Source organism: Wasmannia auropunctata, unplaced genomic scaffold (genome assembly GCF_000956235.1).
Source record: "Wasmannia auropunctata unplaced genomic scaffold, wasmannia.A_1.0 LD336090.1, whole genome shotgun sequence".
NCBI classification, from domain to species: Eukaryota; Metazoa; Arthropoda; class Insecta; order Hymenoptera; family Formicidae; genus Wasmannia; species Wasmannia auropunctata.
The window spans coordinates 1,604,273-1,620,612 of NW_012026800.1; the positions used below are offsets into that span (position 1 = coordinate 1,604,273).

At 42.0% G+C, this 16,340-nt stretch overlaps 1 protein-coding gene across 1 annotated transcript in view; it reads right to left on the reverse strand.

Moving 5' to 3' along the window:
• Positions 1 to 16,340, reverse strand: part of LOC105447861 — a 34,995-nt gene that overhangs the window by 10,157 nt on the left and 8,498 nt on the right. The window contains exons 2-5 of the mRNA XM_011686094.1: positions 9,533 to 9,787; positions 7,393 to 8,347; positions 3,600 to 3,754; positions 210 to 459 (exon numbers count right to left, since the gene is read on the reverse strand). Of these exons, the coding sequence (XP_011684396.1) occupies positions 210 to 459; positions 3,600 to 3,754; positions 7,393 to 8,347; positions 9,533 to 9,763 (1,591 nt within the window). The 5' untranslated portion in view covers positions 9,764 to 9,787. The remainder of the gene's footprint in view (positions 1 to 209; positions 460 to 3,599; positions 3,755 to 7,392; positions 8,348 to 9,532; positions 9,788 to 16,340) is intronic.

Below are 16,340 nucleotides of genomic sequence, written 5' to 3' on the forward strand. Positions count from 1 at the left end.
CAGCTGCAGTTATATAATATTCATTATACTATCTGAACACATTTTCTTCGTGATTAAATTATCCAATATATGGCCGATTACCGTTCAAAGACCCCTCTCTCTCTCTCTTTCTCTATCTCTCAGTCTCTCTCGATTCGCGCAACCGAGATTAATCGAAACTGTTGGTAATCCACATCTAACCGCAATCTCCGTGTCCGTCGTTCACTCACCGAAGATGAACATCAAAATAGGCACAGTGGACAAACAGGTCAGACATATGGTGAACGTCATCGTCTTGCCGATTACTCTCAGAGCGCGAAAGACGAAGTCGCAGATGCCGTTCGCCTCGAGGTGGGCGTCTTTCAGCTGAAACACGACCGAGCCGTACGTCGCCACACCGAGATTCGCTGCCTCCGCGTCACCCTTCTCGGGTGCCTTCGCGCCGCTGGCGCAAAGCCGGCGCGACTCGTCGCCTGAAAGCTGAAAGCACACGCGACAGCTCAAATCAGATTTTCTCCCGTAACGTAATAGAATTTTGTACCGGCGAATTCATTCACTCTGATTAATAGCACACACATACGTGACATTAGACTTTATCACGGAGAAGATTTTTTGCAAAGCTATAAGAATAAAGGATACATTCCAATTTTTAATTTATTTTAACTTCTCTCTCTCTCTCTCTCTCTCTCTCTGCGTTTTTTTTACCTATTGCAATTTTATTTTAATAATATTAGTTTAATTTTATTTTGTTTTGCCTTCATTACCTTGCGTCAGTGTGCGTTGCCGCTTCGTCTGTATTTCGCTGATTACAAAGTAATGCAATTAGCGACGGAACAAGTGCAGTTTTTTCCATCTTTTAGTAGGAACCCGTGTTAACCAACGCGTTCGTAATTCAGAAATAAGAATTAATGGCGGTCCGAATTTTTTTGTAAAAACGGTGCATTCAAAGCTCTTTCAAGCTAAAATAGATAAATTATTCCATTGAAAGATTTTTCGAAACATTCATGTGATGGGGATTCGGATTTTTTTTTCTTAATAAAAATTCAGTTACTGTACGAAAGGTTTTTACATAGTAATTTAATTATCGGCAAATGAAAGTCAATACTTTTTACATTTTAAGAGAAACCCGACTTCATCGGGTACGCTCTAATTATTGGTTTCGATACTTTTTATCTATCCGTGCCTCCTTGATACGCCGCGTAGATTTCGCGTCAGAGATCAATTTATATTCCGTTTACACTTTCCATACAACGTAAATCGGAGCCAATAAACGAGCCTGAAAGGCACACGAGCACAGCTTCGCCGAACGGTTGCAGGCGCCGTCTCCTCTTTCTCGTCGACTCTTTCGTCTCTTACGTTCTACGTTCTGCGGAATAAGATCCTTTCGTGCGATCCTCGGATATACGTCTCAGGTACCCGCGCGTTTTTCGCGGATATAAGCGCGGAAATAAGCTGCGGATGCGATCCGTGCGAGGAAAAATTCAAGCTGTCACGAGCACGGATCGGAAGGCCGACACCCTTCTGATCTGTACGTCATCTTCACACTATAATTCTCGGAAAGTAATAGCATGCGCTTATAATAATTGCTTTAACAGCGAAACCACGTTAGTCATCGTACGGATTTGTCCCGCCCTTCGTCATCAAGTTCACAAAGCCGCAACGTACATCATTCATTTTTTCATACCTCGAAGAAATTTCAGAAGAAGAAATTTTCTTAAAGAAGTTTTTCTAATTGTAAGAAAAATGTAAAGAGGAAAATTTTATCAAAGCTCTTTAAAACACTATATACATTTCTTTATTAAATAACTTTTTTTAAAATCTTGTTTGTTTAACATAGTTAAGCATATTTATCTTCGTAGAAAGCTCTTTTGTACTCATTAGAGTTTTTCCATCAAAGAGCAATGGGCAAGTCACCAGGGATACGGGCGTGGAGGATCTCGCGGTGAAAGCTATCGCTCGTATCGTCATTCACCCGACCTCGCCTTGCGTGCGTTGCGGCAACATATCGTGTGCCGTGCTGTGTCTGCACCGGAAAACCAGTCCGAAGTGCAATTCCAGATCGTTTAAGCTTCTTTTTTAGTGGGAAAACTTTTCCACTAAAGTGCAGTATATATATGTATATATATGTATATATATGGGAGAAGGGTATTTTCTATGGTTCGTGTCATTAACAAAAAAGATAAATGACCAATTCTGGAAAATAAGTGGCGTTATCGTCGTAACTTCATTCTACATTGTAATTAATGTAACGCTTTTTCTGAGTATCTCTATCTTAAGTAAGATAGAGATACTATTTTCGGGACGGGTGGTTTCGCGTCTGCCTTTCATCGCGTTCACTTCATGAACAGGTTCTCAGCTCATTTCCCGCTTTTATAATCGAACTTAAGCAAATTTTGCCATTAAAAATAAAATTGTGTAGAAAGTCTTGCACGAGAAGTCGACGCGACGTCCCTGGAGCAATAACGAAGAAAATTACTTTGAAGATTCTACAAGGATAAGCGACGGGAAAAAAAGGTGGAAAATAACGCTATTACAAGACCTCGCCTCGATCGGTTTTTGACTCGACGAAAATTTATTCGATAAAGAGCAATATTTTTAGAATAGAATTCCCGCGAGAATCCGAACCTTCCGTTTGAATCCTTTCTGTTTTACATTACATACTCATACTCATGAATCTACGATCTGTCTACGTCGTATAATTTTTAAGAAAATCTAGTGCTTTCAATAATTTCTTAATCGCATTCACGAAACATTAGTAAAATTAAATTCATTAACAATTTACACTGCAAGAAGACATAATGTAAATATGTGTGTGTGGATACATATTTGACTTACCCTTATTTTTAAATAATATTATAAATTTTTTTGGAATAAATAAATACATATTTATTTACATTTTAAAATTTGAAATTTAAAAATGTTATGATATCTAAGAAATATTATCTATTAGTTGTTTTACTCCAAGCAAAAAATCAACTAACAAAGTACATTCATCAATCTTGCATGAAATGTTATTCTCAATGTTTAAGACAATATTTTAATCGTATAGGTCATTTTAATCGTGTCGACAAAAATAATTTTGTAAAAAAATATAACATACTTTTGTCAAACTGCGTTCGAAAAAAGTTTCACCCTTTTTTCCCCTCTTTTCACAACTCGTGGTTTATGAAAGTTGCCTTGTTAGCGTACTTCCGTCGAATAAAAAGAGTATGAGCGTCATGCTTTCTGTATCTTTCTCTCTCTCTCTCTCTTTCTCTCACTCTCCTCCTGCGACTGCCTCACTTCATCGTAATTACCGCAGCGGATGATAAATGACAAATTGCAACCTCGAGTATGTACTGCCCGTGTTGCCCGAGTTGCCCGCGCCCCGCGTATATAACCCGTTGAGTCATAAAGATGGAGAGCGTCCCAGTCGCCCATTTCCGTCGCTCGGGCGAGAAATTCCGAAACACTCGTAACACAACTGGGGCGTGCACCATAACGGCGTGGCCGAGAAAGAAATTCCTTGAACGTTGCAAGGCGAGATCGCGGGCATGATTAGAGAGAGAGAGAGAGAGAGAGAGAAGAGAAAGAGAGAGAGAGAAGACGAAGGAAAAGAGAGATAGAGAAGGCACGGTTACCTGCGAAACGGAGCTGCTGGCTCGCCTGGAATCGGCCCAGGCATTCGTTCCATATCCCAGATTGACCTGTGCACCACCGCTTCCGCCCGATCTGACGCTTCCCGAGCTCACTTCTCTTTGGCGATAAGGCGAGGAACTTCGGTTTCTCGTGCTCCCTGGACACACAAGCGCAAATATTTGAATTTATTCGAACTGCCTCTCGTGAAATTTCATGCGCGAGAGCGAAAAATATCCCGCAAAATTTCTTACGCGCGGTATATTCCGATTATTTATGAGGACACGACGACGGAACGGCCCGCGCGGGCGAAAGAAAAATCGCAAAATAGAGTCCCGTATTCTTCAAACTTACTTGGCAATATATATTTGATAAAAGATACTTCTACTTCGCATCGATTTGCAGTCTGTTTTCTGCAATCGGGATGTATTGTCAATATTATCTATACGAATTACAATTCATGTGCAACAGATCGGCAAAATTCTTTACGTAAAATTTTATATAAACTTAACCCGACTGACATTTTCTAAACGGAATAGACGAGCCTGTATCCAATTTATTTTCACGTTTGAACTTTTTGTAATTATATTATTACGACCGGCAGTTTTCGGCCCGCTTTTGTTTCGGCAGGTTTGCAATTAATGAACACTAGATAGCTATGCAGTTACGAACAATGGCAAACGGCGCGCCAATTAACAGTGTTAGTGCGCAATTTAATTTGTATTCTCCATTTGCACGCGAATCACGCGCGCTCGCGTTGTAAAGAGACATCATGCACTGCAAACTCGGGCGATGAGATATCTTTGTCAACAAGCTTCCGCGTAATGCGCGCCGCTTCGCGCGCCGCCTCGCGCGATGAATCCGCGCGCGCTTTCAATTTACAGAATACGAAATCCCATCTGCCGGAGAGATTTCGATTGTTGTATGAAGTAGTGCAACGTATATCTCGTACCGCGAAATTCATCGACTTCGCTTGCGGCGCGCCGCGCCGCGCCGCGCCGGTAGCTCTCGGTAAACAGGTCGATCTTGTCGTATCGATCTCGAGGGACGATAATCACATGGAGGGCGAGTGGATTTGCGCGATAAAATCGCTAAGAAAATGACTTAATACGATTTTTTTTCTTACAGCGATACATTATTATAATAATACTTGTAAAATCAGAACAATTGCAAAATTGTAATGAATTATTCATTGTTTTATTTGCATTTTTTTCCGTTTCAGACTGTTCAAGGAGAAACTCGTGCTCTGACCGGCGGGTTTGATCTGGCCGTCTGAGAACACGCACGCGACCAGTCCGCGCCAAGTGGGTAAGTAGGAAAATATATATATCAGACGCATATTTCAATCTCGTGACCGACGGCGGTTCAGCGTGTTGGCTCTGGTGTGCTAACGTTAATAAGCATCGTGTGCACGTGCGACAAAATCAGGCCAATTTGCGCGACCGAAACGTAACCCTTTGCCCGCGTGACGTTAATTACTCGCTGGGGCAAATGTCTCTTACTTGCCCTCCCCGCGCGTTTCGTTTTCTTTGCCGTTCGCGCTCGCGTGGCGCGATAAAAAGAGGAAAGCCGTCTTGACGTGCGGAATTATTGAGTTTTCTCCGCTTCTCTCGTGATGTTTTATCTCGTTCGGGAATTATTAGCGGCGAATTATCACCGCAAGATACACACCCACGGTTATATATACATATATTTGCACGCGCATATATCTAAGATTGTGGCGAATCAATTTGCATAGGTCGACTTAGGAGGTTTAATGCTGCTATATCAACTGTATATGTGGGTTTTCCAACCGCCAATAGCAATTTGGCTCACGTTACGTTTAAGTCTAATGAAGTCTCCGCATGGAGAGAGCTTGCCAAAAATATGACTCGTGATTTACGGCAATTGATATAATCGATATACGATCGAAAGCTGAATTTTTATGAGGGAGAAACTGGTGAGTTACATATCAAACATAGCGAGAAATCAAGCTGATGAAAATCTAAGCTGAGGAAATTAGTTGTATATCACTTAATACCTTGCTGCCAATTCAGTAATCTTGCTGCTCATTAATTTCGAGCATCACGCATTAATTCCGAGTATTATATACCTACTTGCGACGCACTGTCGAAAGATTTATGCGAAATTCAAAGGCACCTCGCATTCGTCCTGACCTGATTAAGTCGCAATAAATCGAACTGCGCGAGCAGGAGAAGACAGAAAATTAAGGAGGATAGATATCGACGTTGTTACTTAACGAAATCTCGCGTCGGAATCGCGTTGTCGGCTTGTCGATATTATTTTACATTTCTTGGCAGATCCATTCCTTCCGCTCGCTTGCGTCACGCTTACTCCGAGGGTGCGAATGTCTATCGCATCCGCCGCAGAGATCTCAAGTGAGAAGTATCGGGTGGTGCAATATCTCGGTGTCGCGCAACGGTGCATCGACACGGGGGGGGGGAGGGGGAAAGGGAGAGCGCGCGAGGAGGAGTGTGTATCGCCCGGCGACCAATTTCCGTCACTGCGCGAGATATATTATACGCGGCCCCTGCGCTCTCGATGCCCCGAGTAACACACACGGGTGAAACGAACGAAAACTAATCGGCCTCTCCGGAGACCTGACGTTCGAGTTGTACGTTAATGAGCGTCAAATTGCCATTACGTTCCCCCGAGGTGGAGGGAAGATACTTGCTGCCTCGAGGCAGATTCTCAGCCGGACAAACGCGCGGGGAACGTAAGGAAACGCTTGCGTGGAATCTCGTTGGTGTATATTTTACGGCCCATCCTTATATACCGTATATATATGTACATATATATAAAACGGCTTCGCTTATAATTGCCCGACTAGCAGAAAATAGATAAAAGCATTGAGTATTTTTAAAATATCTATTTATTTCAATATGCGATACACGCGATAAAATTTATACTCGATCTTTGGAATATAAAGATTATATTATTATTTTTATAAAATGAGCTTGTTTTCTACTCGCCTCCGATACAGCGACTTCCCGTTAGTCGTGATCGTACATTTCTCGAGTCAATAACTGAACTAGGCGGGCAATCGTTTAATTCCGTCATGTATGATTGACATGTCGCGCATGTAGGCATATTATTGGCACAATCTGACCGCATTTGCGGCGAGCGCAAACGTTTCCTTTGCACATCGCGTTGCGTTTCACCGCGATGCTATAATTTCGCGATCGGGTTATATCTGCATTTCGGTATGCGGATGCAGATCATTGCGGTTTAGGTACGGTTCAAGAGCTACGTTTTCGCGTCGAGGTTACGCAACGTCAGTCGCAATACGCGGAGACTGCAAGTCTTCAACGATTCCGCTATCGTAACATTTGATTATTTACTCTTTAACAGAAAAAAGTACATAACTCGAAGCTTAATAACTGCATTTTTTTCATAATAGCAGTCTTATATAATAGCAGTAATTATTCCTAGAAATTTAAAAAATAACTTTATATTTTAATAATTAATTTTTTAAAAATTTAAATTGATAATATCGAATAATTAACACTAAAAAAAAATATTCTATTCTTTAGTGATATCCTCTTTATTTCTAGAGGATTTTTCTCTAACATTTGATCTCAAGAAGATATTCTAAAATGCAAAGGAATATCATAATTCTTGATCATAATCTTAATTGATACATGCGTTCACTTTTTCATAGATGAATATGTCTTTATAGAGAAATATGCTTTGTGTAAGATTTTTTTCATAAAGGAAATTAATGTTAAAAAGAATTCCCAATTTACAAATAGAATATTTTTTTGGGGTGAAGAATATTTAAAGGTTCTAAAGTCTCACCCTGATCCGCGGAAGCTCTTCTAGGATCTTGCAAGCCCAGATTGCCCCTCGGCGCCCTTCTGTCTTGATGTCCACCGAGACTACCTCTAGGACTTCTATTGATCCCCTCAGGCCCGATGCTTCCTCTGGGACTTCTGTTCTCGTCGTCGTTGACGGCACCGAGAGAGCCTCTCGAGTGTCTGTCGACGTCATTCACGCCTATACTTCCTCGCGGCGACCGGTTCGTCGGGTCGTGCGGCGCAATCGAGCCCCTCGGGCTCCTGTTGCTGCTGTCCGGGCAGATCGATCCACGCGGCGACCGGTTCGAATCCGGCACTATCGATCCTCTGGGCGATCGGTTGGAATCGGGCACGATAGAGCCGCGGGGGCTCTGGTTCAGACACTCCGAAACGATCGAGCCGCGCGGACTCCTGTCCACGACTTCCATCGGCGTGATGCTGCCCCTGGGCGTTCTGTGCAGTTCCGGGCAGATCGAGCCGCGCGGGCTGCGGTCGAAGTCCAGATTCGCCATGCTGCCGCGCGGACTCCTCGTCGAGTCCGGCACCAGCGAGTGCCGGGGGCTGCGACCGGCGGCGGCGATGATCGCGTTACCGTTCTCCGGCAGGAGGGACACCCTCGAGCCGCCGATCGCCACCATGCTGTTCCGTGGACTCCGGTTGTAGGCCACGTCCGGCACCAGGGAATTCCGCGGGCTGAGCGCCAAGTCCGGCACCAGGGAGTGACGCGGGCTGAGAGAGACTTCCGGCGTCAGGCTGTTTCGCGGCGACCGCACCATGTCGGGCACTAGACTATTGCGTGGACTCCTGCTCGGGTCTGGTATTAGGGAGCCCCGCGGGCTTCTGCAGTAATCGTCAGGTATCAGAGAGTTTCGTGGGCTGCGGCTCGCCTCGGGCGCCAGGGAGTTGCGGCCGGTGCCATACTGTTCGGGATCCGGCAGGATCCTGCGACAAACTCCCTGAAATGGAGCACCATAGATTCTAGAGCATCATCCCAGTATTTACTTAATTGATGGTAGTAGAAACGGGAAGTTATTGGAAGAGAAATTAATCGTCAATTGTACATGAAGTTTCTGTAAAAAAAAAAAAGAGAGATCGCATTCGCTTGTCCCCTTTGAAATACCCTATCGGGAATAATAATAATAATTAGCTCGTCACTTGAGTGAATTAGAGAGTCACTTTTCTCTTTACAAACTGATTAATTTCTAGTTATTCAGGTTAATTGATTTTTCTGATTTTACTTGAAAATTTTGCAAATATGTGTGTTAATGTTACGCGCAATCCACATCTCTCTCTCTCTCTGCAATATATCTAGTTTAATTAACATATAGGAATTAACATGTAGGAATAAATTTACACTCGCATGTGGAGGCAAAGCTCCATATACACTCGCGTAACACGTTGGAAACACTCGATGATTGAAGTGAACGTATTTTAATCATTTTAGCGATTGCTGTCCAAAGCCAACCGATAACTTTCGAAAACGCATGCCTATGTCGCGCCAATCATCTGCTAATGAATAACAACGCGGATAGCCAACCGTCCGTCGCGCCGTGAAAATTTCATGACCTCAAAATTTTGTGGATAAACTGATGTGTAACATGCGTGACAAAAAAAGTTCGTATCTGGTTTCGTCGATGGATATACGCGGCGCTCATATCGATCGAATACAATGTCAAACACCTGTACAGTCGAGTATCCCTTGAGTAATTGAATATTCCGTGTAACATTGCGTAGCCTGAAGGGAATGGGAAAAAAACAAGAGGGGAAAAAAAAAGAACGAAATCTGCTGCATATTTCAGGCTCGATGCTCGGTTGACTGAGAATTTCAATTAAACGATATTACTTTCCGCGCTTTGCGCGATCGCCACTATCGTCAAACCGTTCAAATCCAATTGCTCGAATCGTTACTCGTGACAATTTTAAAAATAATAAATCAGGTTTTCACACACCTTTCCGGAAAAAATGAGTTTTCGACATTTTGCGTTCGGCCTTCCGTAATATATACCAAAATAATTGGCGGGAGGGGAAAGGGAATATATCATGTCGCTGCAATGTATACTGGAAGCAGTAACGATTTGAATATATATATAAATAAATTACACTGATGTTAGAGAGATACGAGAGAGGGTGAATATACTAACCTCGTCGGGGGAGTCGCTCTCGGTATCCAGAGCGATATTCGGCACCATGCTGCCCCTCGGCGACCGCTGCCTTTCCATCGTTCCGCCGGGGCTACTTGGCGGTAGGATAAGGGGTTTATCAGTGGCTACGCTCGCTCGTCGACCTCGCATCGTCGAAGATGCCGGCTGGCTCGAGTTTGCCACGTTCGGCGACGCTCGCCGGCGCCGCGACGAAGCGCTTCGATGTAACATCACGGCGACACCCCCTCACATCCCCTGCGACACAGTGCATTTTTCATTCCCGTCGTCCGTCGAACATTTTCGTTAAGAAACATTTGCAAAAATTATTAGCGTCAATATTTATTTTCAGTACATTAATATCTAATTAAATCACGCGTTTCTGTAACACGAGTCTTTAACAAAAAAGTGTGCGACGTAAAAAGTAAAATATACTGAAATAAATTATGTGCTAATTATTCAAAAATATGTTTAAATAACTCGTAAACTTTCTTTAATTTGAACTGCAGTATTTCAGAAAAATGTCTGCACGTTTAAAAATTAAAAGCGCAACTTTGCGACGTAGAAAAAAATGGTTTGCCTCGAGGATCATTAGCAGTCGCAAAAACGTTACCTTCTTGAAAGACTAATATTGTGTCTATTAGATTAGAAGTTCGAAGAAGCAACAAAACTCTGAAAATTTCTCCCGAGTTTCTCGCGTGGTACGTTAAAAGGACAAGTACAATGCTATAGAACTACGAACTTAATTGCTTGAAACTACGTTTCTCTCTTCCGAGAGTGTACAAAAAGTTACAGCAAGTCGTACTACGTGTACGAAGTCAATATATATCAAACTAACCATATTTATGTACGAATACGTACACATGAATTGAATAATAATAAAATACGTAATGATTTAATATACATCGACTTGCTGTTATAACTTTTTGTGCACTCTCAGGAGAAAGAAACAATTTAATAATAATAAAATATATAATGATTTTATATATATATATATATATATATAGTTAAACTATTAAACAGTATCTTTTAATACACAAAACGTTATTAACATCTAATTATTTTGAGCAGAAGAGATGACTTAGGCTACTACTGTAATCATGTGTAAGTATTATGTATTCAATCCCACATATTCCTAAATAGACAATTAAATGCCCAAAGGATTTCCGAGAACATTCATTATATATCTACGCATCACAGCATGAGCATTCTCTACGAGGAAGATGACCCAGATAAGTGCATAGTTCGGAGGGGATGCATTATATTGGCCTGCCTAATTCCCCGTAACTGCGACGTGCATTTTGATGCGCCGACGGGAGCATGTCTCTCATCGCACGTAACACCTCTTCCATATAGGCCGTGCATATATTATCGATTCGCGTAGGTCTAAAACGGTTCCGAGAGAGAGAGAGAGAGAAAGAGAGAATTAATTTACGACCGGGTATTGTATGTCGCGAAAGTAAGCAATGTAGGAGGGCCTTTCACTCGCGAACACGTGGAAAAAAAAATATTTCGCAGTTCATTCCGAATGAAAGAAGATCCGGCAGCAAAAATTGGAAATTATATATCGCGATTGAAATGCGCGATACCGGTTTATATGATTATTTATTGGGAAACTACGTAAAAACCGAAATAATAACTAGGAAATTGAACATCTGTTTATATCTCATGTTACGTAAATTAAACACAAAATACGAAGGCGCGGGCATGTAACGGGAGGATACAGTATATGCGTACAGAAAATATGACCATCGGCAACGTTGATGAATTATCGTGATGATATCGTTAATTGTTTTGTTGGGCGCGATCGACATGATGAATAAAACGTATTTTATACGATGCCTGGTGGATATTTGGTTTGACGGAGTCGATAAAGGCTTTATTGGGCAACTTTTATTGACAGAGAATAATTTTTTTGCCAGAATGCAATAAACGGCAAATGATGCGCTTTTTGAAGCTGAAAGCTGAAATGGTACGATTTAAAATAATTGATTTAACTGCAAGAACATCGCCCGTGTATTTTCTCACGTAAATTGAACGACGATGTACGAATATTTTTTTTTTTTTTTTTATTACGCCACGTTATTTTTCGTCTCATATGAATATTATCTTCGCATGCAAATGAATCCCCGCGGAAATTCGAAAATTTCCGAACGCAATTTGCAAGACGTATTTTCTGAATGAATCCGTGGCGTGTAAATTATCGAACATTTATTATCGCAGCTTCTGACATGCGTTAAAAAAATGCGTTAAAAAATTAACATAAAACTTAACGTAAAAAACTTGGCGCTGTTAGAACATAAAGTATACAACATCCCTAATCACAAAAGCTCTAGCAGCACCAAGTTTTTTTGCGTTAAATACTTTTTAAAGAGCAACTTTGTGATATCATTATTTTTTTAAATGAAAAATAGAGGCACTTCCATCTAGAACAGGTAGAAATTTACCGGTGAAACGTGAAATTTTGCGAGAAGTTTCACGAGCCGGAATCTGTAAATCTGCGGCTCGTTAATTAAAGCAACGAAGTGGCGCGAAATCTAGTCATTACGAAAAACTTTTCGGCGTAGGCGCGGGACCGGCGCATTAATTTCGTCGGTACTTCTTCTTCTTATTCCTTCGCCGTTATTTCAAACAGAGGCGCGACTTCTGGGGGAAGGAAAGTTCCGCGGAAACTTCGCGATAAAATCTCCCGTGAAAACTTAGGGGGGATCGCGCACGTACGGTGCTTATACGACATTACGTTTGCCGACACGTTTTCCTCATTCACTGAGTAAGCAACTTATACCGCGCGCGTACACTTATTCTTTATCCACGCATTACATTTTCAAAACGTACGTGCGAAACTTCCGTATTTGCATTTGTATACCAGGGTCATTTTTCTCACGTAAGAGAGGTACACCTCGCGAACGTACAAATCTATCGCGTTCGAAATTTTAACAGAGACGCTCCTTCAATCCCTCGAGAAACATCGGAAATCCGCCACGAATATAATCATAAAGCACACACTCGCGCGCGCGCGCGCGCGCAACACACAGGATAGAAATTTCAAAGCGAGAAAGCTTTTATAATTCAGTGGCCTCAGAGCAAACTGCCAACACCATTACAATCTTCTGTGCAAGACACGTTTACTCAACTTATAGCGCCGCTAGATGAGGCGCATTGAAAATATTTCGCTGACATTTAGCAGTCGTGACGTGCGCTCGTTATTTTATCGCCCACGCGAAAGTCCTTCCGCGTTTAAGTCAACTTCGCAACTTGCACATCGTCTCGCGAGATTATCCTGCACGTTATCGGCATTTTCTTCCGATTGGCGATTACGGTCCGACGACGACAACGGTCGAGTCGAACGCGCAAATTTCAGGGGGTAATAAACTAATTAACGCGCTATTGATATTGATAGGGGTAACGCGAGTCGTAATTAATAACATTCGATGGCGCGCAATATGCAGATACGGCGACATTTTGCGATTACACGTGTCACGCCCAAATTAATTACCAGCTTAAATATACGGAATTGCTTTAATGGACCGCAAAATGAACAGACCATACTAAGGCCAACTATGTAATAACGGAATTAGAAGCTCGATTATTCGTATTACTTCGCAACGTCAATTAATGCACGGTGCTTTTATTATTTAACACGATGATACAGTGCTATTTAAAATCTGTAAAAAGATTAATGCTAAACCAATATCATAGTTTTTTTTATATTTTGTATTAAGTAAATGTCTCTGGGAAAAAAATTTATTATGAGCCGCGCGCTCATAATAAACTTAAAATAACCGCGATATAATAACATCACAATGGTACAGTAATTTTATAATTATACCTGACAACGTTCGGAGTAATTAACTATTTAAATGCAGTAATGCGTTAATGGACTACTAAAATAAACCGATAAAACGAGCATCAATAAATATTCCTATTTACTAAACATTACGAGCAATTAACCAAATTGTAATGGAAAATACCTTCAGAGTGTTACATTTAAAAATGACTAGCTTTTCATTTCGTTTCGCAGTGTGAAAGGGGTAGGAGAAGCGCGTGGGACGCAAATAGCTGTATTGCATTTTTTAAAAGTTTTTTTGTAAAGAATAGTGAAAAGTAAATAAATGCAAAGGAGATAATTGAATAAACTGAAGTTATTTTTACGCTTAATGCACGCCGACGTTGGGGTTTATATAACGATGTCGATCGTTAAGAAAAAAATTCTATTGCGTGTGTGTGAGGTTCTTCGATTAAAAATAATTAAGAAAAAGGAACAAAGAGTGAAGTTCGGAAAATAGAATATGGAGGGAATATTGACAGCTCCGAAGGTATATTCATTAAATGTCCGCTGTATCGGAATGGCGAGAAACGACAAAGTACTGAAAGTTAATTAATCGGAGCAAGCAGAGCGCAGTCAATTACTCGTTGCGATACTTCGAACGGCTCGACTCTCCGCCATAGGCCCGTATCCCGTATATCACTCGACTGACAAGTCGTTTACGGCCACCCGGCACGAACGTTCGTATAGCTGCTAAACGACTACCAGTCTACTTACGGGTACGGGTGTTCGGCGTCTGAATTACGCGACGAAGATTAATTTTGCGCGTCCACGACGAGCCGCGCGGAAGACGATCGAGCTACCTAGATGCTGCGCGCGCGCGCGTCCATTAGGGCCTAATCTCTCAGAACGTAATTACCACATCGTACCGTGTCTGAAAAGACGTATGAATTATTGGATGGACAAGGAAACGGCGTTAACGAAGATGGAGCGCGACGCGAGTGTTCGTAATAGCGAGTGTTCTCTGATCTCTCTCTCTCTCTCTCTCTCTCTCTCTCTCTCTCTCTCTCTCTCTCTCTCTCCCTCCGCGTATTTCTCTTGCGAGACTCAACTTCCGCGCGGTTCGAATTCTTAAGCTGCTGAATGCATAATGTCGAGTGCGACAATTAGACTCCCAAGGTGAAATGCATTTGATGCACGTAGAGAGAAGCTTGTGTATCACGTAGAAAGTCTGACGATGTTCACATCATTATACATAGAAGCGAAATGTTAAGGATCGAAAGTTCAAATCGTGATATCGTGTTACATCGGTATCTGCTATACTCTCATTTTTTACCATTTCTTTCCCTTAAAATCTCGAATCGCTATATTATCGCATTACGATTTAGTATTCTAGTATCTAGACTGTCGCTACGATTTTGACTCCGAGACCATTGAATATTCCTATTTCGGAGTTGCCTTTTGTCGATCACTTATACTGATAATTAATTTTCATCGGGCTGAGGTTGAGAGGTTTATCGACCAAACAACGGCATGCAAATAAGATCGATGAGAAGTAAGGTAAAGTCAGAGCATTTTCAGATAATAAAAACAGATAATAAGATATGATATCGGTGAACTGTTATATTGTATACTGTATACTGCATACTTAAGCAGTCTTATTATGGAAAAGAGTAGCTAATTACAAAACGTTGTATTCTCAGGAATAAATGCTTCTGGCTTAACCGAGCGGCAATTTATCAATCATTTTTGGCTCCCGGTATCAATATACTTGAATAAAGGCAACGTAATTAATCATCGCGCGCACCACTCTATTAAATCTCTACGCTATCAAAATACAACGCGAGAACGTTTATCACGCTCGATTGGCGCCGCGCGCGCGAATAGTCGCCGCGAAAAATTAACCGGCTGAAATGCTAATTGACGTGCCATTAAGACAAACGATTCCGCCGGTCTAACGACGAAGTCGAAGCGAGTTAAGTCCTCGGGTAAGCCGACGGGTGCGGAATCGCCCGTTAATCTACGTATGGATCAACAAGCGGATCCGACACGCAGCGCTCCTTCCGGCCACCCCCGCAAGCGCGCGCTCGCACCTTTTCTTTCTCTTATCATTTTTCCCGCGGGCATCCCGAGGAAGCCATTTGTCTTCTCGCTGGGGCAGGCCGGCAAATGAAACGGGCGAGCTTAACGGCGCGGAATTCATGCCAATCCCGCGGAGTGCGGTGCCGTGTATACGCGTACGACCCGCGATTCGTTTCAATTTTTATCGTCTGCAAAATTATTCCGCGGGCACGTTATACCTATCCGTCCGTAAAGCGGATCACGAAATAAGTGAGTTTCTGACGGGGTCGAAGATAAACGGAGGAGAAACGCGTAGAATAACACCGGGGTGGCCGCCGCGCGATTGGAGAAGTGGGGGGGGGGGGAACTGTACCGCAGCGCTCTCTCGCAAGTGCAGATGATGATGGTCCGCAAAGCCAACGCTTATCTTGTAGTTCCCGAGCAATCATCAACGCTGATTACTTTGACAAAACCTAGAGCTGCTTATTACAAAGTTCTACATAAACCCACATTCGCTCGCATTAGAATATTTGGTATCAGGACACAAGGATTTTGAAAATAAAAATGTAGGTTGCACAAGTCATTTTATTTCATATAAAAAGATCGTAAAAAAAGGGGAAATAACAATGTGCATATATATCTAAAACATCCGTCCGAAAAAGCACGTCAAAATAAAAGACAACGCAATCCATAATTCTATTCAATTTTTTTTTGGTACCGCGATTTTTCTGAAGGAGAGAAAAGGTGCAAAATGAGCGAAATAAAAAATGCAGAGAGGACGCAAAGGGAATGAAAGCATGGGAGAGCGAATGCGCGACGATTTCACTTTGTCGAGGGATCTTTTTTTTATTACGAATGTCATAAGTGGCGGCTTGAATACAAGAACTATTTCTAGAAAAAAAATGTCAACGCAAACTCTCACGTTTTAGTAGAATTTTTCCGACGAAATTTAATGAATGGTTTAAGGGATTAAAATTATATGTA